Below are 24,754 nucleotides of genomic sequence, written 5' to 3' on the forward strand. Positions count from 1 at the left end.
ATGCAAACAACAAAGTATTTGCATAAGAAAAGCAGCAATATAATAGGTTTGTTAATCTATTAATTTCAGACTTTCAGGTGTCAATATTTTTTGAAAAAAATAAATCGTTTCAAGTTATGATTCGTTATGTTCACTGTGTACCTAATAATTAAATTGAACAATATTGAAGAAATTATACCAAAATTTTCTTTTAATCATCGATACATTTTTAATGTAATACTCTTTCTAATGAATATTCTTTATTACAGTTGAAGTCCCGCCCGAATGTCACATATTCATCAGAAGCCAACATGGGGCACCACTTTTGCCGCTGGATAATTACATCTATCGCTGTAAACTAGTTCGAAGAACAAAGTCTTACTGGTCATGTATCCGCTCGAGAAGCTCCAAGTGCAACGGGCGAGTCATCTGCCAGGGTAACAACATTGTCAAACTGACAGATCATTGCCACCCGAATGACTGGAAGCGCATCGGAAAGTCTATTATCGATGAGACAGATTTGTCCAGCATTGATTTGGAAGATTAGTACAAAGGGGATATAGAGTAGAGGAAGCAAAAAGGGTTGAGGAATTTGTTTATTTTTAACATCATTTACAAAGAAAGGACACAAAATTCAAAAATCAAAATTAGGTCGGTGGTTATGGATCAGAAAAGTAGAAAAGACGTCTTAGTATTGTAGAGAGAACATACAGCGGGGTCTGCTCAAGTAGCGTAGGCCAGTCAACATTTTCTTTAAGTAATCTGAAGCTTAATCTGAACAGGAAAGAAAGGATTTCGTTTAAGCAAAGGCCAAATTGATTGTTTGATTGTTTTTTTTTTTCAAAATTTGTTTCATAATTGTTAGTAAAAAAAAAAGTTTCTGGACTGTATTTTATTTTTAGCCAAGGAGAAGACCTTTTAATTGTTATAGGTTAAAATGTGTACTGTAAAACAAAAAAAAAAAACTATTGGGACTGTTTCCGTTGTTCTAGTACCACATTCTTGTAAAATAATACAAAATATTTTTTCACAGACGTTTTCAATTTGAATGTTGAAGTGGTCTGATAATGGTAGAAAACGCGAAACCAGAAGAGCTCAATATCAATGATTTTTGGGCGCAATACCCTATCGATTGAATGCACATTCTATCACCTCTAAAACACTTTTTTATTTTTTCAAATTTACGTTCTGCTTTTAAAAACCTTCGCTATATCGTTCCAGACACATCGATCCCGTATTGTCCGCCGGCGCTCGGTGAACGGAATCCGACGCCGAAAGTGTGGTACTCCTTTCCGCTGTGCTACGCGATGAACCGGCGCGGAACCATGAATCTGCACTTCCGGGGGTACGTTTACATTCAGAAGAAGCGACACAACCGAACGATGAACTGGATCTGCAACAAGAGCAACGCGGCGCAGTCGAGCTGCAAGTCGAGGATTTCCACCGAGGGGAACAGCAAAATCCGCTTCGGGGTCCACTGGCACAATCACGGCCCGGTGGATATGAATGAGTTGCTGTGATACAAATGTGATTGGTCGTGATCATAAATGTGCTGCTTCGAAAGTAGTTATGCTCGGTTTTTGATCGAGATTTTTGAGTGGCTGATCGGAGCAAATTTGATTTGAAATAGAATGGACTCAAATGATTTATTTTTAAAATCTTCGAATTGAGTCATTGTTCGAAAAATGCACTTTAAACCAATCGTTCTTTTTGCGATGATAATCATTCAATCAACTGGTTTGGTTGAAAAGCCCTCACGAGCGAACAGGGCGGTGTAAATTTGAGTGTTCTGTAAGTTTGTATACTGGAACGAAGCCACATACAAGGCCTTCATCAACTGGATCTGTAACCGTTTATGGGCCACAAGTTGCAAGAGTTGACTAATGCAGCGTACACACCAGTCAAGCAGTTTGACGAACATTGACTCCGCCCCCAAGGAAACGCTTTGGTTGCTGCTTTGTTTGAACGTGTGTGAAGCTGTTTGAACAACCATTTGACAGTTGACGGCTCGGTTGGAAAAAAATAAAACGGTTTGGTTTTGGTTTGAGTTGTCGGGGGCGGTGTCAAGGTTCGCCGAACATGTTTGAGCATTTGTAGTGAAGTTGCACAAACCCCCATATATTTTTTGATGGTTGGTGCTCAAGTTGGCGCTTCGGTCGTTCGTGTATGATATTGTTGGTCGAATAAATTTATTGTTCGTACCGCTGTTGGTAAAACTTGATGGATGATGGAATAAACGAGAGGTGACGTCAATGTTGGTCAAACTGCTTGACCGTGTGTACGTTCCATAATGGAGCGTACACACGCTCAAACACGTTGGACCAAAATTGACTCCGCCCTCAAGAAAATGCTTCGGTTGCTGCTTTGTTTGACCGTGTGTGAAGTTGTTCGAACAACCATTTGACGGTTGGCGGCTCGGTTGGAAAAAATCAAAGCGATTTCATTTTGTTTTGACCTGTTGGGGGCGGAGTCAAAGTTCGCCGAAAAAGTTCGAGCGTTTGTAGTGAAGTCGCACGAACCTCCATATATTTTTTGATGGTGGTGTTCAAGTTGGCGCGTCGGTCGGTCGTGTGTGATATTGTTGATCGAATAAATTGAGTGTTCGTGTCGCGGTTTGTGGAACATGGTCAATGCTTGACTAAACGAGGGGTGGAGTCCATGTTCGTCAAACTGCTTGACTGTGTGTACGCTCCATCAGCAATGATCATTAAGTAGTCCAAAAACCAGAGTTATTTATTGGTTAATTACATTTTACATAGCAATAATTTTTCACTTAATTATAGTATCTAGTCAACAAACACATTTATATAAAATTAGGAAATATAATCTAGTACTTCAATTGAATTGGTCTCGTAGAATACTGGGATTGTTCGAACATTCTCAGGTTCAAATTTTAATGACTCAAGCTTTCAGGTAATGGATGGAGGGGCCAATAACGTTTTTGTTGTCAGTTAGGAAGATGAAATAAATTAATAGAAGTTTTTTTTTGTGTGATCGTTCTGCGTGCAAACACATCAAACGCGAAACAATTTTCTTTCAAATTTATTTACTCACCTGAACAAAGCAGAACAAAATATTCCAGATGATCGCTCGTACGGTCTTGATTTTGACATATTTTAAATGAACATAAAAATCCCTGTCCATGGATAAGGGGCTTGACGTTGATATTTCAAGTGTCTTAAAAAGATTTTTATTTTATTTTTAGTTTTGTTGTTTAATAGAGTGCTTTTTTCAAACAAAGGTTAAGTTCAACACTAAATTAAAAAATTTAGATATTTTTCCATTTTTTATATCTCCTTCACAAGAATATCGTTATTTTAATGGTAATGGTTTGAAAATAAGCTCCGTAGAGAAACTTTTATCACATCTTACTTAAATAAGGTCAACAGTTATACCAAACACTTGAGGTACCATGTCTCCAAGTTAACTAATGGTTAGTGTCGCACGATCTAACAACAACTGCCTATTGGTAAATTTGGAGGTGCCGGCAGGGCTCAGTAGGGGTCTAACTAACATAACTCTAATACTAACAAGACCCTGAAACAAACGCTTATCCAAATAGCATACATCATCATATATATAATAGCCCTGTTTGTCTGTCCGGTGACTAGCCAACCAGACGCAGCACGCGAGGGAAATTCTCACAAAAAAATAAAATATTTGACACTTCAATTCTTTTTTACTATTAAATGCAGAGAACAAAACCAGTGACAACTTTAGACAACCAGACACAGCATTTGATGAAAAAAATCACAGACAACAGACGTTGAAAATTTTGATTTTTTTAAATGCAGAAAAGAATATATCACTCTTAAAAATAAAATAAAAAACACTTGCCACGGGCGCTATTGCGTCCACAAATAAACTAGTCTATTTATACTTGTAGTAGTAGCTAACAATAATTCATTTTGTACCCGTATAGCTGAAGTAGAATTTTAGTAGTGAAAAGTAGAATTTGTATATTTACTAATTTGGCCTTGGAGATAGTGAATGTATCTATTATATCTTCTCGATAATCTTTTTATTTTAGTCTCTCTAGCTGCATGGATCAACGCAAAAAAAACTGTTTCTCTCTTCCTTCTATTAGGTTAGTTAAAAAAATTAGCGGATATATAGGGGACATGACTTAGTGTTTCTCGTATTAAGACAAATTCGCTGACCTTTACCTTATAATAAAATAAATGACCGATAGTAAAATAAATGACTGAAATTTAAAGATATCAAATAAATAATAAAAAACGAAAATAAATACATGACCAGAGACAGAGTTCTGTTTAGAATAGTTAATTGAGACCATTGCACTCACAAGATAGAGAATAACTAGTACCACTATTATTGCTACAAGACTAATAACTTGACCACTTACGGAAATGAGGATAGACCATATGATGCGTTCATCCACTATTATATTGAATATTGTATAACCTGAATCTGAATAACTGAATTTTAGACCTCATTATTTTAATAAATAATAAAGGTTTGAATATTAGAAAAGGGAATAGAACTTGACCAAAAAAGCAATTACGGAACAACTGGACAGAAATTTTGTATAATGATCCCTATTAGACTACTGAAACTTTAACATAAGACATTACTGTGACTGATAGGATACAATTAACTCGAGGACGTATTGACAAACATCCGATACTCAACCGTGTTAAAATAAGGGAAGCTCTTCAATGTGTCCATTTATTACAATAGTACTTAAATTAATCTATTTTGAAACTACCCTACCAGAATGATATCATTACATCTTTATTCGAAATTGTTACTTGGAAATGGCAACAGTACCAGTTGTCAACATAGACTACTATTAGGTATTGAATGTCGGCTCCAAGTAACTAATAATTAAATTTACATGTTAACTACTTATTCAGAAAACATCTATGTACATGTTGAGCTTCCATTATTTGTTCGGTTTATAATTGACAGACTGTAGATAGAAAGAATAATGTATCGGTATGATCACAATACAAACCCAGGCCGCAGTGACCTAGTGAGCAACATAGCTTGAGTCGTCTGCTAGTATTGTGTATCACATGGAGAGCCCAGCCGAGATACCAGTCTATTAAGACTACAGCTAGTCAACTCTCGAAAAAAAAAAAAAAAAAAAAAAATTTTAAATGAACATAAAAATCAAAGGATTTTTTGTTTTCTTTGAATGGTTTGTTCCTCAAAAATACTTCCTTATTTACGATTTTGAACATAGACTATGTTGTAACTACAACAGGTGCATATTTATATGAGCGATCTTGCAGAACTACGATGGCAGTCTGATGTGGATTACTAACTTGAAACATGCCGTAAATTGAGTGTAGAGTAAAATGGCTCCTAATTTTCATCTAGTACTGCTTTGCTTTGACTAAATTGAAAGAAAAAACGAATACTTAATTTGCTACGGTTTAAAATAATTAAAAAAATAGTAATGGTGAGTAATTAAAAAAAATACTGTCATATGATTAACAAGTAGGTCATATATGATATGCCAAACTTCCGCATCGAAATCATTAAACAGTTTTTTTTTGTGTGAAGGAGCTCAAATGTTTCACAGGAAAATGCAAGGGAAAATGTCTTTTTCAATTTGTTCCATATTTCGCTTTCATAAAAGACAACTGGAAGTGTTCATTGTTTAGGAAGCCGTTACAAAAATAGGGGTCAATGAGCTACAGTCGAAATAAATATAAAGTCCCCTTTATTATTTTATAATCACAGCCATGAACTCGATATTCGAGATCTATGAGATCTAATGAAATGTAATTTGTCGTATATCGATTACTAAGTATACCATAGAAAATAAATTGTGCTTCTTTAATATTTTCTTCATAAATGCTTGATCGTCACTAACAGCACCTTTTTCTTTGTTTCATAGAAACTTACGCCACTGCATACTTTGGAAAAACTCGCCGCGGTCAACAGATGCTCCTCCATAGTAATTACAGCTACGTTCGTGAAAAGCAGAAGCTGAATACCACCAACTGGAAGTGCTCTTGGCACGTCAAGTTCCGCTGCAAGGCCCGCGCTGTCACGAAGGAAATCGATGGCCATCATTACGTGCGAATTACCTTCGGATTGCACACACATCCACCCAATGCGAATGAGTCCAAATCAAATAATCAATACAAGCGGTATTACGAGTACGGTAGTGATTAGTTCTCTGCCAAGACCGGTAGATTTGCGGATGCAATTAATTTAGGAATCATTCGTTTTAATCATTTGTGTTTTTTTAAAAGACGGTTACATTGTATAGATAGATAGATTGATTGGATTTGAAAAGCATATTCGATTTTTTGATGCCCTTACCGACGTTAAGTAACAATAACTTTTGAAAAAGTTGATTTGCATATGAACAGCATGTAACATATTGAGTAAGAAAAATGTATAATGTAGGTAAACTAAAGGTCGTAGGTTCGAATCCGATCGAAGGAAAATGGTTATCTCCAGCACACTTTTTAATTTAATACATAGATGGATCGTGCTTCGATTCGGTTTGATCGAAAGAAGCACGATCCTTTTCAGTATGCAAAATTCACCGGGTTGCATTTAGTGTTTGACAGATTGTGCTTCTGGGGTGTGTGTCAGTTCGATCGTGCCGGGCGTTGGAGAGCTTTGCATATTTGTTGCTTCACGACTAGCAAATACAAAGGGTATAATAAAAGATATTTTAGTTACTAGATAAAGATTGTCGCTTCGGTTCCCTTTGTTCTGCTGTCCGGAACATGTTGGGTACCAAGCTGTCAAATCGTATAGATTTTCCTTCTTTGACATTTAGCTCCCCTATCCTCGCCAGCAAAAGATGTTCCGGACAGCGACGACAGCGACAATCTTTATCTAGTAACTAAAATATCTTTTAGTATAATGAATCAAGCTAAACTAAGGTAAATGTTATGTCGTTAGTTGTTTGATATGTTATTGAAACTTCATAATTGTATCGCATTGTTCATCTCCAATGCAAATACGAAAGCGAAATGCGGTACTTTTCACTGAGAAGTTCTTACCCGATTCCGCTCTACAAGAAGTGAAAAGTCGATTAGTTATGAATTTTAATTTTAATTAGTTATGCACGGCACAAGCTAAAAACTGTTCCTCGGTGTTAGAGCTCGATTGATCAGTTTTCCTGATCTTGTCAGATTCATGATTTACTTGTAACGGTTCTAGAGGTTGTATCTGGGAAAGGCGGTGACGGCGGTGATTTAAACGTTGTAGGGAATCAGTTTAATCAGACACGTTGTGAAGAAAATGTTAACTTGAATGAGATACAGAAATAAAAAGAAATAAAACTAAAATTATTAATAAGAAAGCAGTTGTTAATAATTGAGAATAACTCAAATATTTTTTTTTCTTAAATGAGATATAATATAATAGCTTACAGAACTCCTTACTTAGAACTTAAATATGCTTTCTGAACAGGCGATGAAGACGGCGGACAACCCCGGATGATTATGTTGAAGATGGAAATGGAACAACTGTCCCGGCGTATCAACGATCCCCTCTCCACGGAGTATGGAACGGATGATTTGAGCAAGGCACGTTCGTTGCGCCGGGAACTTAAACAAATGGACGAAGAGTTCCGTATGCTTCATAAGGCAATCGGTGGAATTGGCAAGCCGAGGGTGAACGGGTTCCAATTCCCTATTACACGGGAAGAAGATGTTGAACGGCTGGAGACGGCGGTGCGGAGCAATAGTGACATCCGTGCACAATACGTGAGTTCAGTTGTACGATTGTTTCTGAGCTGATTCTGATTGGCGTATTTATATTTACATAAATCAGGTGGAATATCTGGACTTCACTAAACCATTCAGAATGAGTGTGCAGCAAGTGTTCAGCAAGTTTTTCACCGACGAAGCCATGACCAACTACAATTGGCATGGGGTGGACCGGGCCCAGTACCCGCGGACGCCCAAAAAAGGCATGCAGAAGTATGACATATTCTATGGCTGTATGATTGGTAAGAAATAATCTGACGTACTAAATTCTACGTACTAAATTTGATACTGTTTTTGTGTTTTTTGTTTGTTTTTTGTTTTGTTTCTTTAGATGCCTGGGAGAGTCATGGATTAGACAACGAATTTATAGTGGAACAGTTAAAGAAAGCTGTCTTTCACATAAACCGGCGTCGGTACACGAAAAAGCAATTTATGAAAAAGAAACACAACTCATAATGTAAAGAATAGGTGAAGGAGATCCCTAGTAACATTTTGGTTTTATGATGGTTTTAAAACACTCTTGTAGAGTAAATTATGTTCTTCAAGAGCGTAATAAAACGTAAAATGTTACTTGGAATATATGATCTTGTATTTCAAATGTGAATTGTTTTTTCAATCATTCTGACAGCTGAAAAACATTTCTGTTTGTTCAGTGTTTTAAAAATCGTTTAAAAGTTTTGATTTGCTTGTATTCTACATTTTTTAAAACATCTACAGAGCAAAGTAATTTACGAAAGAATTTATTTTTTTTGGATTAAAGGAATATTTTATTTCTCTGGAATCACTTACGAATAAAGGTATCAAAATTCTAATAACATACGAGCATTTAAAAAATAATCCTTAGTCTAGTCATACTTTCGATTTGGGAATTTTCACGGGGTTTCATTGTGTCTCATGTTATCGTGATATTATTGAAAGCTCTTAATAAAGTTTATTGAGTTTAACTAAAATTCATTTTAAACACTTGACTCCACACACTAAATTCTAACATATTCCTTCTTTTCTTTCAGCACATCAATTCAACGCGGCGTCCTCGAATGGAAAAAATATAGAGATTCTCAAGCTTGAACTGGCTCAGCTAGATGTACTTTTCAGTCAACGCCGGATGACAGGACAAAAAACCGGGCGGTCAAAGCGTACGCCAATATAGTAAAGCATTACGTAAGTATTTTATCTATTTGCTAGTGTTAAAGAAATACAAGAACTCATGGACAATCTAAATCACCTCCGATAAATCATGCATGAGCTAAAAGCATTTGATTCAGTGGCGTAGCCAGAAAATTGGTCTGGGGAAGGTTTTCTGAACAATTTTTTTTCGAAAAAAATATTTCTTCGAAAAATGTTGTCTTTGGGGGGGGTTTATGCCCAAAACCACCCCTGTGGCTACGTCACTGATTTGATTAATCATCTCCAAAGTTTTTGTGTTCTCCATTGTTAACTTGTAACAGTGAATTAACGTTCATCGCATAAAACAACAGATGTTTTGTTCATGTGTGTTAGATTGGGAAGGGTCGTTTGGCCGAAACCCATTCGGTCGAAAGCCATTTGGCCGAATACCACTAGGCCGAACAAACCAGAGTCATTTGCACGAAAGGGTCATTTGGCCGAAAGGGTCATTTGGCTGAAATGGTCATTTGGCCGAAAAGGCCATTTGGCCGAAAGGGTCATTTGAAAAGTGAGAAATGAAGAGTGAGAAGTGAGACGTCTCACTTCTCACTCCTCATTTATCACTTCTCGCTGTTAAAAGTGAGAAGCGCGAAGTGAGTAGTGAGACGTCTCACTACTCACTTTGCGCTCCTTATTTTTTACAGTTAGAAGTGAGAAATGAGGAATGAGAATTGAAACGTCTCTCTTCTTACTCCTAATTTCTCACTTTTCAAATGACCTATTCGGCGAACTGTTCAGCCAAATTACCCTTTCGACCAAATGACCCTTTTGGCGGAAGACCCTTTCGGGCAAATGACCCTTTCGACCAAATGACCCTTTCGGCAAAACGACCCTTTCGGCCAAATGACCCTTTCAGCCATATGACCCTTTCGGCCAAATGACCCTTTCGGCCAAATGACCTTTTCAGCCATATGATCCGTTCGGCCAAACGACCCTTTCGGCCAAATGACCCTTTCGGCCAAATGACTTTCGGCCTAATGGTCCGTTCGGCCAAATGGTATATTCGGCCAAACAACTTTCGGCCTTGTGACATTCGGCCAAATGGTTTTCGGCCGAATGACCCTTTCCCTACCAACAGGAAAATCACCCAAAACTCTCGATTCTCGAAGTACTTTACATGAATATTAAAATTAAATTAATCTGTTTTTACAGAGGCATGGCAATGACAAGGAATGGACTCTAAATACCAGGAGAGTTATTCAACGTGTGCAGTACCGGCAGCTTGCAAGAAAATTATGCTGCAAGAGAAAATAAAATTTATATAATAAAATAAAACATATTGTGCTTCAATATATAAAAATATTTTTCAATAAATAGCATAAGAAAATATTACTAATAACGTTTATATTAACAGATGTATACCTACCAGACACGGATTCTGTTGTCCACGTCAAGAAGAGCTCATATCAATTGATAGTCCAAGGCGATGATGTTACCATAGAAGATTTTGACTTTCCATTAAAATCATCGGAAATGGTCGAAGAGCTCGAGCAAAGCGTCCGTGCATATGATACAGTACGAAAGCAATACGTGAGTTTATTTGAAACAAGTCTTTTTCCTACCGATAAGGTAAATATATGATTCTTTTCAAAGGTCGATCTACTCCGGAAGACACTGGAATCCGCCAAGAAACCGTCATTGGCATTCATGATGTTGTTCGACGACACGGCGCTACAAGACTATAACTACAGTGGGCGGTGTAACTTCTCCGGTGAGCACAAGAAAGCAATGAGGGATTACTGGATCTTTGTCGAGTGCATCAATGGTAAGTTTGACTCTCTGAGGTGCCATCAACAAACCATTTAAGCATGTTCCTCCGTAGAGGCCTGGTGCGGGAAGCAGTACACAGAGGAATATCTTCGGGAGCACATTTGCAAGGCAATCACGCTGGTCAACAACAGGAAGCGAGGAGCTCGGTTCCGCAAAAAACAGAGATGTTCCAGAAAACTAACCCAGAACTCGGCAGAGTAGTTGAATAATTGTACCATTTGAATAAGAAAACTTCGATTTTTTTTACTGACAATAAATCATGATTATGTATTAAGATATGGTATTAGAATAACGTAATCTAAAGTTAATTAGCACATGCATTTAGGCTTAGTTTGAGCACCACAATCCTAATTGAAAATGTATTTTATTTTTTAGAACCAAGAATTTGTTAATTCAGTAACCTACAGCAAGTCCAAACCAAGGCTAACAGATGTCATTGAGCTCATTGGAATACTGCCGTGCAGTTTTCATCTACATCCGTAAACAGGAGTCATAAGTATGGAGCGGATAACAACGTGAGTTTTCAACTGCTTATTATTATCGATTTGAATTTTGAAGGTTATCGTATAATTTATTTTCCTATGAGATTTCATGATGCTAGATTCGAGATAATCTCACAATAATTTTTCTCTATCTGTAACTCTAGCCAACCGAAGCAAACGACAATAAAACTCACACGCACTTCCCCTTGCGGGTTGAGTGGACATTTGACTATTTCGAAAGCATTACATCGGACAACATTGACGGATCCCTCCTTGAAGGTAGAGCAGGTACAGTGCAGGCGTCTATTCGTGTGAGCTGAGATTGGAACAGTCACACTCACTGGCTAAACACGGAACTGTCTTTCTAGTGGAAATATTTGCCATAACGTTTTGGATTAACTTTGTTCTGCACCGCAGCAACGCATTATGGGCAACGTAATATACTTCTGTTCAGAACTTTATTTCTAACTATTTCAATTAATAATTCGGCCAACTCAAGGTCGAAGTTAGTAATTGCATGTCAAACTCAAATTGAGGAACTGAATTCAGTTAATACTTTAATCCTTATATGAGTACCTGGCCATAGGTGGAAACGAATTGGCGGATGAGTTAGCTCCAATGTCTAAGTATTGGGTGAAGCATTTGATTAGCTCTTGGGCTTCCACACAAACACTATTGGAGTAGCTTGGATTCATGTCGATAGACAAAATTGTATATCCGAGAGCAATCTCCGGTAATAGCAAACTATTTGGCTAATCTGTCTAAACATAATTGCAGTGTCTTAGTCATGGTCTTGCCAGTTCATTGCCGACTCAACTATCACATGGTGGGATGGTTGTGAATCCGATAATGGAACTTCTTATCATCTGATAGGTAACTGCCCAGTTTATGCGCAACTGCGTTTCCAAATATTTATTTAAACACTTACTTAGTGAAATTGACTACAGAAACCTGAACCTTTAGAGCAGCGGTTCTCAACCTTTTTCTTGAGGGGTACCCCTTCGAAACTTTTGCATCGTTTAAGGTATCCCTAATTTTTTTGCTATAAATGGAAATAAGCGTAGATAAGATATATGAAAAACGGACCAGAAAACTAACAGGATATATACTGCCGCAAACCGCAAATCAGTCCTATATTGATATGGATGACATATATAGATAAGACTAACATGCGGTTAGCAGCAGTATGGCTCTCCATAAAGATGGAGATTGAGCTTCTGATCCCCTTCAAAGGAGGCTTCAGAGCCTTATGAAAGGAGGCTTCCGTGCCTCTTGAAAGCAGGCTTCCGAGCCTCTTGAAAGGAGGCTTCCGAGTCTTCCCAGTCTCTTGAAAAAAGGTTTCCGAGCCTCTTTAAAGAAGGCTTCTAAGCCTCTTGCAAGGAGGCTTCCGAGCCTCTTGAAAGCCTATTGAAAAGAGTCTTCCGTGCCTATTGAAAAAAGGCTTCCGAGCCTCTTGAAAGGAGGCTTCCGAGCCTCTTGAAAGGAGGCTTCCGAGCCTCTTGAAAGGAGGCTTCCGAGCCTCTTGAAAGGAGGCTTACCAGCTTTTTGAAAGGAGGCTTCCGAGCCTCTTGAAAGGAGGCTTCCGAGCCTCTTGAAAGGAGGCTTCCAGGCCTCTTGAAAGGAGGCTTTGAGCCTCTTGAAAGGAGGCTCTGAGCCTCTTGAAAGGAGGCTTCCAGCCTCTTGAAGGAGGCTTCCAGGCCTCTTGAAAGGAGGCTTCTGAGCCTCTTGAAAGGAGGCTTCCAGGCCTCTTGAAAGGAGGCTTCCAGGCCTCTTGAAGGAGGCTTCTGAGCCTCTTGAAAGGAGGCTTCCTGAGCTCTTGAAAGGGAGGCTTCTGAGCCTCTTGAAAGGAGGCTTCCAGGCCTCTTGAAAGGAGGCTTCTGAGCCTCTTGAAAGGAGGCTTCGAGGCCTCTTGAAAGGAGGCTTTGAGCCTCTTGAAAGGAGGCTTCCGAGCCTCTTGAAAGGAGGCTTCCAGGCCTCTTGAAAGGAGGCTTCCGAGCCTCTTGAAAGGAGGCTTCCGAGCCTCTTGAAAGGAGGCTTCTGAGCCTCTTGGAAAGGAGGCTTCCAGGCCTCTTGAAAGGAGGCTTGAGCCTCTTGAAAGGAGGCTTCCAGGCCTCTTGAAAGGAGGCTTCAGGCCTCTTGAAGGAGGAGGCTTCTGAGGCCTCTTGAAGGAGGCTTCCAGGCCTCTTGAAAGGAGGCTTCCAGGCCTCTTGAAAGGAGGCTTCCAGCCTCTTGAAAGGAGGCTTCCGTGCCTCTTGAAAAGGGTTTCAAGCCTCTTGAAGGAGGCTTCCAGGCCTCTCGAAAGGAGGCTTCAGGCCCTCTTGAAAGGAGGCTACGGAGACTCTTGAAAGGAGGCTTCCGGGCCTCTTGAAAGGAGGCTTCCGAGCCTCTTGAAAGGAGGCTTCCGAGCCTCTTGAAAGGAGGCTTCCGAGCCTCTTGAAGGAGGCTTCCAGGCCTCTTGAAGGGAGGCTCTTGAAAGGGCCTTCCGAGCCTCTTGAAAGGAGGCTTCCGAGCCTCTTGAAAGGAGGCTTCAGGCCTCTTGAAAGGAGGCTTCCGAGCCTCTTGAAAGGGCTTCCAGCCTCTTGAAAGGAGGCTTCCGAGCCTCTTGAAAGGAGGCTTCTGAGCCTCTTGAAAGGAGGCTTCCAGGCCTCTTGAAAGGAGGCTTGAGGCCTCTTGAAGGAGGCTTCTGAGCCTCTTGAAAGGAGGCTTCCGAGCCTCTTGAAGGAGGCTTCAGGCCTCTTGAAAGGAGGCTTCCGAGGCCTCTTGAAGGAGGCTTCCTGAGCCTCTTGAAAGGAGGCTTGAGCCTCTTGAAAGGAGGCTTCCAGGCCTCTTGAAGGAGGCTTCAGGCCTCTTGAAAGGAGGCTTCCAGGCCTCTTGAAAGGAGGCTTCGAGCCTCTTGAAAGGAGGCTGAGCCTCTTGAAAGGAGGCTTCCTGAGCCTCTTGAAAGGAGGCTTCCAGGCCTCTTGAAAGGAGGCTTCTGAGCCTCTTGAAAGGAGGCTTCGAGGCCTCTTGAAAGGAGGCTTCCAGGCCTCTTGAAGGAGGCTTCCGAGCCTCTTGAAAGGAGGCTTCCGAGGCCTCTTGAAAGGAGGGCTGAGCCTCTTGAAGGGAGGCTTCCTGAGCCTCTTGAAAGGAGGCTTCCAGGCCTCTTGAAAGGAGGCTTCCGAGCCTCTTGAAAGGAGGCTTCCAGGCCTCTTGAAAGGAGGCTTCGAGCCTCTTGAAAGGAGGCTTCCAGGCCTCTTGAAAGGAGGCTTGAGCCTCTTGAAGGAGGCTTCCAGGCCTCTTGAAAGGAGGCTTCCAGGCCTCTTGAAAGGGAGGCCTGAGGCCTCTTGAAAGGAGGCTTCAGGCCTCTTGAAAGGAGGCTTCCTGAGCCTCTTGAAAGGAGGCTTCGAGCCTCTTGAAGGAGGCTTCCAGGCCTCTTGAAAGGAGGCTTCCAGGCCTCTTGAAAGGAGGCTTCCAGGCCTCTTGAAGGAGGCTTCCGGGCCTCTTGAAGGAGGCTTCCAGGCCTCTTGAAGGAGGCTTCCAGGCCTCTTGAAGGAGGCTTCCAGAGCCTCTTGAAAGGAGGCTTCCAGCCTCTGGAAAGGAGGCTTTCCGAGCCTCTTGAAGGTAGGCTTCCGAGTCTCTTAAAAGGAGGCTTTCCAGCCTCTTGAAAGGAGGTTTCAGAGGCTCTTGAAAGGAGGCTTCCGGGCCTCTTGAAAGGAGGCTTCCGGGCCTCTTGAAAGGAGGCTTCCGAGCCTCTTGAAAGGAGGCCTGAGCCTCTTGAAAGGAGGCTTCCAGGCCTCTTGAAAGGAGGCTTCCGAGCCTCTTGAAGAGGCTGAGCCTCTTGAAAGGAGGCTTGAGCCTCTTGAAAGGAGGCTTCCTGAGCCTCTTGAAAGGAGGCTTCCAGGCCTCTTGAAAGGAGGCTTCCAGGCCTCTTGAAGGAGGCTTCCAGGCCTCTTGAAGGGAGGCTTCCGAGCCTCTTGAAAGGAGGCTTCCTGAGCCTCTTGAAAGGAGGCTTCCAGGCCTCTTGAAAGGAGGCTCTGAGCCTCTTGAAAGGAGGCTTCCTGAGCTCTTGAAAGGAGGCTTCCAGGCCTCTTGAAAGGAGGCTTCCAGGCCTCTTGAGGAGGCTTCAGGCCTCTTGAAGGAGGCTTCCGGGCCTCTTGAAAGGAGGCTGAGCCTCTTGAAGGAGGCTTCCAGGCCTCTTGAAAGGAGGCTGAGCCTCTTGAAGGAGGCTGAGCCTCTTGAAGGAGGCTCTGGGCCTCTTGAAAGGAGGCTTCCAGGCCTCTTGAGAGGAGGCTTCGAGGCCTCTTGAAGGAGGCTTCCGTGCCTCTTGAAAGGAGGTTTCCTGAGGCCTCTTGAAAGGAGGCTTCCTGAGCCTCTTGAAAGGAGGCTTCCAGGCTCTTGAAAGGAGGCTTTCAGGCCTCTTGAAAGGAGGCTTGCGGGCCTCTTCGAAGAAGACTTCCAGGCCTCTTGAAAGGGAGGCTGAGCCTCTTGAAAGGAGACTTCCAAGCCTCTTGAAAGGAGACTTCCGGAGCCTCTTGAAGGGGGGCTTCCAGGCCTCTTGAAGGAGGCTTCCAGGCCTCTTGAAAGGAGGCTTCCGAGCCTCTTGAAAGGAGGCTTCCGAGCCTCTTGAAAGGAGGCTTCCGATCCTCTTGAAAGGAGGCTTCCGAGCCTCTTGAAAGGAGGCTTCCGAGCCTCTTCGAAGAAGGCTTCCGAACCTCTTCGAAGAAGACTTCCTTGCCTCTTGAAAGGAGGCTTCCGAGTCTCTTGTAAGAAGGCTTCCGAGTCTCTTGTAAGAAGGCTTCCGAGTCTCTTGAAAGGAGGCTTCCCAGCTTTCATTAGACGTTTTGTCTTTTTGATTTTTGTTGCACAGCTCTTTATACACTCTGCCTGTTGCGGAGGGCAGAATTCAATAGGCTTTGATTTGCTGATCGCTATGCATATTATGAACAAGTCTTGTACCACAAGACAAAGTTTTGGAATAAAAAATATTACACAATTATCAATTTAGGTTTTATTCATAGGTTTTGATTGGATTTGTAATTCATCCGCAATTACGCATTGTTGTCCGAGGTACCCCCTGGGGCCAGCGAAGGTACCCCCAAAGGTGCATGTACCCCAGGTTGAGAACCGCTGCTTTAAAGTATTCTGTCCGTTTCCAAACTTCCCATTTTTCTCCCATCCATATTCCTTCCCTTTTGTCCACTTCCTTTTCCGTCAAGTGCGTAATGAGAAAGGCTGTGAAGGAGATGGCACAAAACTTTCAAATTGAGGTGCATGTGCCACTGGAGCCGACGTTCTGATAACTGAAGAAAGATAATTATTTAAAAAAAGAATGATGCTTAACAATGTAAACGTTGAAAAAGCCATCTAGTGCCAGTGATGGAAATCTGTTAGCCTAATCCCAAAAACGAGAAGTAGGTGAAGCAAAATATTCTCGAACATCTTTCGGGCAACATTTGGTTGGCCATGTCGGTAGCAAGTGAAATTTTCTTGCAAGATTCGGACTATCGTTTGGTGGCTGGTCATGATTGTGATGGCGCATTATCATAATTAAATCGTTTCCACCTTACTTGATACTTAGTGGGCTACAGCTCCTCCTCAATCGGCCCACGCTCCCCCATGGCCAATCGCTTCCAGCCCAACTGCAAAAAACCATCGTGTACGTGGACTTCCACGAAGCCTACGACCTCTTTCGGGTTATCTACTGAATATTGTCTTCGCTTGACGCTCTTCCGGCATACGAACAACGTGTCCAGCCCACCGTAGTCTGCCGTATTGTATAAGCTTAACGAGCATGTTTGGCATCACGACTTTCGATTCGATCTCGAAAACGAATTATCGTTCGAGGAGATCGATATCGAATCGATATATTTTTTTCGCAATTTTCACCAAAAGAAGTGAAATATATTCTAGTTTCAGGATCTTTTTTCGAATTCCATTTGGCTCCGAAGTTATTTCGAAATAAAAAATGGGTGTTAGCATTTGGCCATTTTCTAGAACACATATGATTATGATTATTCTAGATATTTTGAATGGAAACGATGAATAAATTTTGCTAAATTTGATCAGGAATTTGATCATCCTAATTATGGCATCTGTATTCTGGACATTCCGTCTAAACCAATTTACGGATCAATCAAAGTTAAGTAGCTATTTCCGGGGATTAAACCACCCGACTTGGACGTTAATTTACAATGTTATAAAAACTCATATGTGAATATTTAAGTTAGGGAAGATCCATAAAGTACGTCACGCAAAAATGGGCGATTTTCGACCCCCTCTCCCCCCTTCGTCCCAATTTTTGTATTAAACCTCTAAAATATTTGTATGAGTCGTTACGCTTCTCGGACCCCCCCCTCCTAAGAGCGTGACGTACTTTGTGGATGGCCCCTATGTGGAAGATATTGATTTGGAAAATGTATTGGAGGTAACCACTTTCCCTTCGATGGGACTCGAACCCATGACCCTACAGTACGCTAGACTGGTGCTTTAACCAACTAAGCTACGACGGACCTCCGTCGGCCTTCGCAACCTAGCGGCTACTGAACGAGGAGAGGAGCGTGAGTATTTAGATTGTCTGGCGGCTGTACACATTCTTCATCAATTTACGGAAATAAGCGAATACCGCATACTCAAACATACTCAAATTTCATGATTTGAAAAGTTATGGCATTTTGAACAAAACTACTTCCTTGTCCATATTTGATTCGATTCGAACTGATAGACTCTACATTCTAACGAGGATGTCCACCTAAAATAATGTATACATTTGGTTGATTTCTTGGCGTTATAGAGGATAGTATACTAAAATGGGATATGCTTATTGCATTTAATTTTTCGTGTTCGTTTCTACAATGATATTTTTTCAATAACGCCATTTTTATTATATTGCAGATGTTTTTCGAAAGACAAGAAGTTGCTTTACCAAACTATTCGATATACATATGGTAAGCAAACGGGGAGCCAAGAAGCTGATTTACCATGGATACGAATATACAAAGGATCGGGACTGGTCCTGATTCCACAAACTGGCGCTGTGTGTTATCCCGTCGCCATAAATACCATGCCAGGGCTATTTGGCCAACAATACCAGCCAGGGCAATATGGTTATGAGGCATCAGCTATGTCAGGTTATCAGACGATAGACACAATTATGATAACCGAACGTAACGGAAGACTTCGATTCTAGGTATAGAGAACCAAGGTTGAGTTATTATGCTTAAAATGTAAATAAATCAAACGTCATTCCGCATTTAGTAATCGTAATAGATTGTTGCAGAATACGAATATTTCGAAGCTTTTCTCTTAGTTATTACATATTTAAAATTTAACTCAACGATTTAATAAATCACATATTGATTTCCATAGAACAGTAAGACATCAATACCAATAGCATGTTTTTCCATCTCCACAGACAACTACCCCATTCGATACACCATGGACAAGAAGAAAGTCCCTCGGTTGGAGATCGAAGGGTTCCGCTTCTCCAGGCGGAGCATCAACAAGACCCGCACCATATGGTATTGCATCAAGTCCCCGTCGTTGGCTTGCAAGGCTCGCATCACTACTGCATCGAACGGGAGCATTTTGCGCTTCTCCAACGTGCACAATCATCCGCCAAATGAAGAAGATGCGGTTAATTTACCCACTACACAAATTCCAGTCGCAAATATTCTTAAATATGTAGAGGGCGGCAAAAATTGAAGGGAAAAATGAATTTGTTACTTTGCATCCTTAATTGTTGCATTGAAACGTCTTGTAAAATAGGCCTACAGATGTGGATCATTTTTATATTTTGTATTTTTGATATTTATGAAACAATTATTTTTACACGATGTATAAAATATTTACAATTGTCAGTCAGTGGAATTGTGTGGAACTAATGAGCTGAAAATTAACATTAAATGTGAACTGAAGAATAATTTGTAGTATTGCTTGTAGTACTTTTTCAATTGAAACAGTTCTCTATTTTATGACAGACACATAGTGTAACACGGCGTTGTTGTACATTCATTCTAACATAGTTCTGTATTTCAGAAATTCCTGCTGTGATGAGTTGTGGAGGAAAAATATAACTGAATGTTACCTGACACTTCTTCTGCCGCATATTTGTTTGCTGGGATGCCCTATGTACATGGGACAGTTATGCGTATAACGGTAAAACAACCGATGCTCAATACTGGTCTTGCTATCAGCACAAGGTTCTCGGGTGAGTAACGCAAAAGTATGAATTAAAGACCTCTTCCTCACATAATTTGTGAACGAATCCTTTTGGTGTATCTCTAAGTTACCGTTTTAAAATATTACCAACGTAATTTTCATTATTTCAGCTGTTGCGCAAGCTGCAACTAATCGCAGACAACAGGAAAAGATTGAAAGAAGCCCACCATCAGGCTGCGGGGTTTCCATAATCATCTGGTCGTACTAGAACGACGTAAGCCCGGAGAATACGATAGGTTGATGGAAAAAATAAGAGCGTACACGAAAGAGTGATATCTGATAAAAAAAATAGACAAAAAAAGGACTCTAAATAGGTAGCAGGTTTGTAAGCTTAAGGCACACATTGATACTCGCAAATTCTTTAGGCCGGTAGACATTGCAGTACTTATTTGACTTTTAGTTTCAGGATTTTTAAATAGTTAGAGATAGTTTACAATATCTTCCACATAACGTACATATTCACATATGAGTTTTCATAACATTGTAAATTAACGTCCAAGTCAGGTGGTTTAATCCCCGGAAATAGGCAATTACCTTTGATTGAACTGCACTTGAGTTGCGTGCTCTTGCCTACGCACTGCGGTCGGGTCTGAGCTTGACGCCCGCCTGGCAAATAGTTTACACGCCCTCCCTTGATCAGTACCGTTGCTGATGAAGATTGTGTATAGCCGCCAGACAGTCTAAATACTCACGCTCCTCTAATGTGGACGTGTACAATACACATGTGGAAGTATTGGCTTGATAAATGGATTGCGAGTGATTTGACTGCGTCCAATTTGGGAATCTCGAGCTCGTTCAGTAGCCGCTAGGTTGCGAAGGCCGACGGAGGTACTTCGTAGCTTAGTTGGTTAAAGCACCAGTCTAGCGTACTGTAGGGTCATGGGTTCGATTCCCATCGAAGGGAAAGTGGTTACCTCAATACATTTTCCAAATCAATATCTTCCACATAACGTACATATTCACATATGAGTTTTCATAACATTGTAAATTAACGTCCAAGTCGGGTGGTTTAATCCCCGGAAATAGGCAATTACCTTTGATTGAACTAAAAAAACTGAGTTTTTTAGCCAATTTTCCATAATATCAAGCCAGTTTGTCCCAGAGAGGAAATGACCGTATATGAGTCCCCTTTTCCCCGATAATGGGACACATGTGATGTAATTTTCAAGATGGGACAAGTAGGCTTGATGTTTGTTCCTCATTTTTTCCATTTAAAGTTTTTTATTTCATATGGGACTAATATGCGACCATATGCCTTACAATACGATCCAGCGACGAACATTCAAACTCAGTAAATTATACACAGTCACGATTACGTTGAATTTGAATTCAGTGTGTAACCTTCACACCTCGTTTTCGAGCCAACCTTATGTTGACAGATGCACCATGAACGCCCTATCGAGTGTTGTTTGTTTATGTTGAATGTGAAATGCACGAACTCGTTCGCGTGAAAATTGATTTGCTTGCTGTGAAAAATATGTGATTAGATAAATATCGCGCAATTGTTGGCTCCACAACTGGAAGTTCCGGATAGAAACCGTCCCCGACACGTACGATCTGCTGGATTGGCTCCACCGGGATGAGCCTAAAGCGAGTGATGCCGAATAGTTCCGCGGATGTGAAATCGGAGGGAAAAGGAAAATGGTGCGACGAAAAACCACGCAGAAAAAGTGTAAAGCTGTGATTATTCTTGCGATATCTGGTAATCAACTTAAACTAGTGAAAAGTTGAGCGTTTCCGATGCAAATTTGGGATCCGGTTTTGGTGATGTCGAAGAGTCGCTATGTTGCCGGATAGAGTTTACCGGGAAGCAGAGCCCCTTTGAGCATAGGACGCTACTGATGTTTGGTTCGGGAATTTGCTATCAACGCTTGACGTTGGACGTGAGGAAGTTCCGAGGATGTGATATCGAAAAGGAAAAGAAAAATAATGTTTCGGAACATCAAGGAGAAAAATAGTACAGCGGTGATTATTCTTGGGATTGCTGATAACTAGCTTGATCCTGTAATGTGAAGGTAGTGGAAGGGTATTTGAAGAGTTACGGTGCAGCCGGTTTATTCTGAGGAATCGGACGAAGCGGCATAGTTCAATCATGTAAGAAGTATTAGGCAAGTGGTGAAGTTGTTATTGACTAACGCGTTTTATCATCAGTTATTGGCGCTTGATGTTGCTGCCTCAATTTGGTTCGATAGATAGTGTGTTTTATCTGTTCGTTTGTTCTGAACAGAAAAAGAAGAAATCGGTTGGTTGTTTGAAGCGGTAATGATTGTTACCATGTTTAACGTACGTTAGTGTTTCGGGAAGGTAATATTGTGCCTCTTATGATGTCCAAGGAGAAAAGAAAAAAGTGATGCGATGTGATGGATTCCTGTGCGATCGAGTATCGAATCTAGACGTCCAAACGTTGCTGCAGTTTGTTCCATGAATTAATCCATTCGAGCAACAAGAAGATTATTGCCTTGATCAGTAAGCAGAGTAAAAAATGTGTTTTCGGAGCGATGAAATCTGGCCGATGCCTGTAAGGGTATACTTTTGATAAATAGTTTGGAAAAAAAATGTTGCCAAGTGACGACATGTGTGATCTACTGGAGCGAGGCCTATTCCTGGCGAAGTTAATCTGGGATGTTTAACCGTTTCGTGAAGAGTAGTGAAAAGGAAAATAGTGTAACGAAAAATCATGGAAAACATGGCACAGCAAAGTTAGTTTTTGCGATAGCTCATAATCATCTTACGGTGGTCTTAGAGGATAACGGCGTTATCAGATTGTTGCTTATCAGAAATCAGTTTATCACATTGAAGTAATGAAGTATAGCGTTTGATTGATCACTTCCAATGTATCGATTATATGATTTGGAAGTTGTGTTTATTGCTCTGGACAAAAAAGGAAGAAATGGGCCAATTCTTGGAGGGATAGTGAGTGTGCTTAGTTGCAGAAATACGCATATTGGAGAAGAAAAAAATTGTGCATCGAATACCATCGAAATTTCACAGCAAGGATTATTCTTGCCATAACTGGTAATTACTTTGAACTACTGAAGTGGTGAGACAGACCAGGGAGCAGTTTCTCACACTGAAGTAGTTTGAAGACCGTTACTGTGAGGAACTAACAGCGGAATCAGGTTCCTTCGTTGTGAAATGAAGAAATATAAAAAAATCGTTCAATTTCTTGGGATGGTAATGGGAGTGTTGTCATGGTCAATAGGCAGAGTCGGAAGAAGTGTTTCTGGTGCGGTAGCCGGGGGTAAATGGCGAAAACCGATTTTCCCAAACGTGTATAATCTTAAGGAATAACCGTAAAATGCGCTAGTTGCAAAGGATGTTGTGCAGTACCGGAGAAGAAATGGAAAATTGTGCAATGAAAAGTGACAAGAAAAAAAATTAGCTAATGAAGTTGATCTTTGGTGAAGGGGTGGTGCTTTTCTACAGATTCACGATGGTGTCGGAAGATTGTTTATCAGGAAGTAATGAAGAGAAGAAGAAATCAGAAGTGATCTGGAATCATGCAACTAGAGTATATTTGCAAGTGTTGGGGAAATTGTGACAAATGGCCAGTACGAACTAGATCTTTGGTTCGAATAAGGTAAGTGCGAGACATTATATTGAATTCCAGGGCGTTGTGGTATTAAGGGTAATAAAAGGGGACAGCAGAGCTGGCAAAACAAGGTTCTAATTCACAGTTTATTGGCTTAAAGCCTTTCTGTGAAATATCGTGCTGTTCGATAAAAATCATCTCAAAATATTGGGGAGTACAAAAGGGTGATGACTAACTGGATGACCGTTACAACATGTGTTCAATCAAATAGGTTTATTAGACTTAGACGCAATGTAATAGTTACTCGAAGGCTACTTGAACTCAACAAGCGTGCTCTGAGTACATCTGGGCTTGGGAACTGGGCACTGTTGGAGTAGATATCATTTGAAATGCTTAGGACTGGTTCAAAGTGATATCTGTCGTTTCTGTAACATTAACATAAAACGAGAAATATCGAAGCATCTGATTTGCAGTTGTGTTGCGCATAACTGTAGAACTCCTGAGCAACATATTGAAGAATCCCTCATGGTACTATAATAAATAATAATAATTATCACAATGAATTATTACAAAAATTTCAAATAATGAATAACTTTTTAATTATTTTACACGAAAACTAATTGTTTCAATATAAATTACATATAATGAACTCATAATAAGAAGGTATTATGATAAGATTTTTACTTTGGTTGACTTCAACCTTTTTTTTATTAATAGAGTAGAGTGAGGCAAGAGTACGCACTTAGTTTTCAATCGATATCAAATCAGTGTCGATGATTCATGTACTCTTCCTTTATGTTACCCAGTGGAAAAATATTGAAATTATTGAGATTCGTTTTAGTAGAACCCTTATTGCAAGACAAGTGAAAAACGCACTCTTACCCACCGGTGGGGTAAAGAAAGTGCGCATCGAAATGGGGTAAGAGTACGCATTTATCCAATCATGTGCTTTAAGTATATATTAACACAAATAAGAGTCAATAACATTTAATTGATGTTTAATGAGCATATATTAGGGAATGTTCAAAGATTACGTAACTCTTAAAGAGGGAGGGGGTCCTAAAAATGTGCACTTTCATACGAAAACCATTGTTTTTATATATACAAAAAACTACAGAGGTAAAAATATATATCAGGTTTCGCGTGGTGTATACAAAGGCATTTTCCTTAAAGAAAGTCCACCAATCACAAAACGTAAAATTTGGCTATTTCATCACCCCTCCCCCCTATCTTACACTATTTGTATGAATCCTCTAAAAATTATATGGATCGTCACACATCTCACAACCTTTCCCAGCTAAGCGTTGCGTAATTTATGAATGTTTCTTTTGATTAAATGAAATTATCATTTAGATGAAATTGTGTTTTCGTACTATGTTTAGGTGTACAACAAGTCCTAATACAATTTCATTATTTCGCTTCAGTGCTTTGTTCGCTAAGTCCTTTCTAACACCAAATTACTTCAACTTATCCTAAAAACTTGTGATAATTTCAAATTCTGTCCTTTTTTTCTTAGTTGTGGATCTTTACGCTTTGGAAGAAGCCTTATTTCGGCCGGAGATACGGATTTGACATCATAACTTAAAGATTCATATGCGTACTCTTGCCCCACCGGTTCCTGCGTACTTTTACCCCACAGTCCCAAAAATTATTTAAGTAATGGTTTTGACTTCTTGGAAAACCAACCGGATTGGTGTTCTGTACAATAAAGTACTCTATACAAGAGGTTATCGAAATGGTATAATGTTCACCTGATTGAACGTATATATGGTAATGAAATACTAGTTACGGAAATCCAATATTTTTTTGCAAAATGACCAAAAGTTATCCAACTCCATATCTCCCTTGTTGTTTATTCAAATCGTTTACAATTACACATGATAATAGTTGGCCAGAATACCTGTCAAACAGATGCAGTGCTG

The 24,754-nt window shown here is 40.4% G+C and overlaps 4 protein-coding genes across 11 annotated transcripts in view; all 4 read left to right on the top strand.

The window, feature by feature from the left end:
• On the top strand, positions 1–7,309 carry LOC134205945 (uncharacterized). Its single transcript, XM_062681647.1, has 4 exons — positions 1–46; positions 249–416; positions 1,201–1,324; positions 5,849–7,309. Exons 1-4 carry the CDS (start codon positions 1–3, stop codon positions 5,907–5,909), a joined length of 399 nt encoding a protein of 132 aa, XP_062537631.1. The 3' UTR covers positions 5,910–7,309.
• Positions 7,310–7,387: 78 nt separating this feature from the next.
• LOC134221459 (uncharacterized) lies at positions 7,388–10,127 on the top strand. 2 transcript variants are annotated; one of them, XR_009982355.1, is made up of 5 exons: positions 7,388–7,682; positions 7,750–7,927; positions 8,017–8,153; positions 8,696–8,846; positions 10,005–10,127. XR_009982355.1 is itself a non-coding variant. In XM_062700650.1 (4 exons), the coding sequence occupies exons 1-3, from the start codon at positions 7,413–7,415 to the stop codon at positions 8,833–8,835; spliced, it is 588 nt and encodes a 195-aa protein (XP_062556634.1). In that variant the 5' UTR covers positions 7,388–7,412; the 3' UTR covers positions 8,836–8,846; positions 10,005–10,127. The 2 variants fall into 2 exon arrangements, 1 of the variants encoding a protein (XP_062556634.1); XM_062700650.1 differs by lacking the exon at positions 8,017–8,153.
• Positions 10,128–10,207: 80 nt separating this feature from the next.
• LOC134221548 (uncharacterized) lies at positions 10,208–10,896 on the top strand. The gene is made up of 3 exons (XM_062700744.1): positions 10,208–10,382; positions 10,446–10,617; positions 10,675–10,896. The coding sequence occupies exons 1-3, from the start codon at positions 10,326–10,328 to the stop codon at positions 10,821–10,823; spliced, it is 378 nt and encodes a 125-aa protein (XP_062556728.1). The 5' UTR covers positions 10,208–10,325; the 3' UTR covers positions 10,824–10,896.
• A 9,343-nt stretch (positions 10,897–20,239) lies between these two features.
• Positions 20,240–24,754, top strand: part of LOC134221478 (uncharacterized) — a 29,404-nt gene continuing 24,889 nt past the window's right edge. The window contains exons 1-2 of one of the 7 annotated variants that reach the window (XR_009982356.1): positions 20,240–21,265; positions 22,158–22,880. The gene's annotated coding sequence lies outside the window, so the exon portion shown is untranslated. The other 6 variants (XM_062700688.1, XM_062700695.1, XM_062700673.1 and 3 more) reach the window with 6 other exon arrangements.

This window comes from Armigeres subalbatus, chromosome 1 (genome assembly GCF_024139115.2).
Source record: "Armigeres subalbatus isolate Guangzhou_Male chromosome 1, GZ_Asu_2, whole genome shotgun sequence".
Taxonomy (NCBI): Eukaryota; Metazoa; Arthropoda; class Insecta; order Diptera; family Culicidae; genus Armigeres; species Armigeres subalbatus.

What these genes read in the sequence shown, in the direction of transcription:
- LOC134221548 (XM_062700744.1), top strand. Translation starts at nt 10,326, where the DNA reads ATGGTCGAAGAGCTCGAGCAAAGCGTCCGTGCATATGATACAGTACGA. An exon ending in ATACAGTACGAAAGCAATAC is followed by an intron (nt 10,383 to 10,445) that starts GTGAGTTTATTT and finishes TTCTTTTCAAAG; the next exon opens with GTCGATCTACTCCGGAAGAC. An exon ending in CTTTGTCGAGTGCATCAATG is followed by an intron (nt 10,618 to 10,674) that starts GTAAGTTTGACT and finishes GTTCCTCCGTAG; the next exon opens with AGGCCTGGTGCGGGAAGCAG.
- LOC134205945 (XM_062681647.1), top strand. Translation starts at nt 1, where the DNA reads ATGCAAACAACAAAGTATTTGCATAAGAAAAGCAGCAATATAATAG. An exon ending in CGGGCGAGTCATCTGCCAGG is followed by an intron (nt 417 to 1,200) that starts GTAACAACATTG and finishes ATATCGTTCCAG; the next exon opens with ACACATCGATCCCGTATTGT. An exon ending in ATGAATCTGCACTTCCGGGG is followed by an intron (nt 1,325 to 5,848) that starts GTACGTTTACAT and finishes TTTGTTTCATAG; the next exon opens with AAACTTACGCCACTGCATAC.
- LOC134221459 (XM_062700650.1), top strand. Translation starts at nt 7,413, where the DNA reads ATGATTATGTTGAAGATGGAAATGGAACAACTGTCCCGGCGTATCAAC. An exon ending in GTGACATCCGTGCACAATAC is followed by an intron (nt 7,683 to 7,749) that starts GTGAGTTCAGTT and finishes TACATAAATCAG; the next exon opens with GTGGAATATCTGGACTTCAC. An exon ending in ATTCTATGGCTGTATGATTG is followed by an intron (nt 7,928 to 8,695) that starts GTAAGAAATAAT and finishes CTTTTCTTTCAG; the next exon opens with CACATCAATTCAACGCGGCG.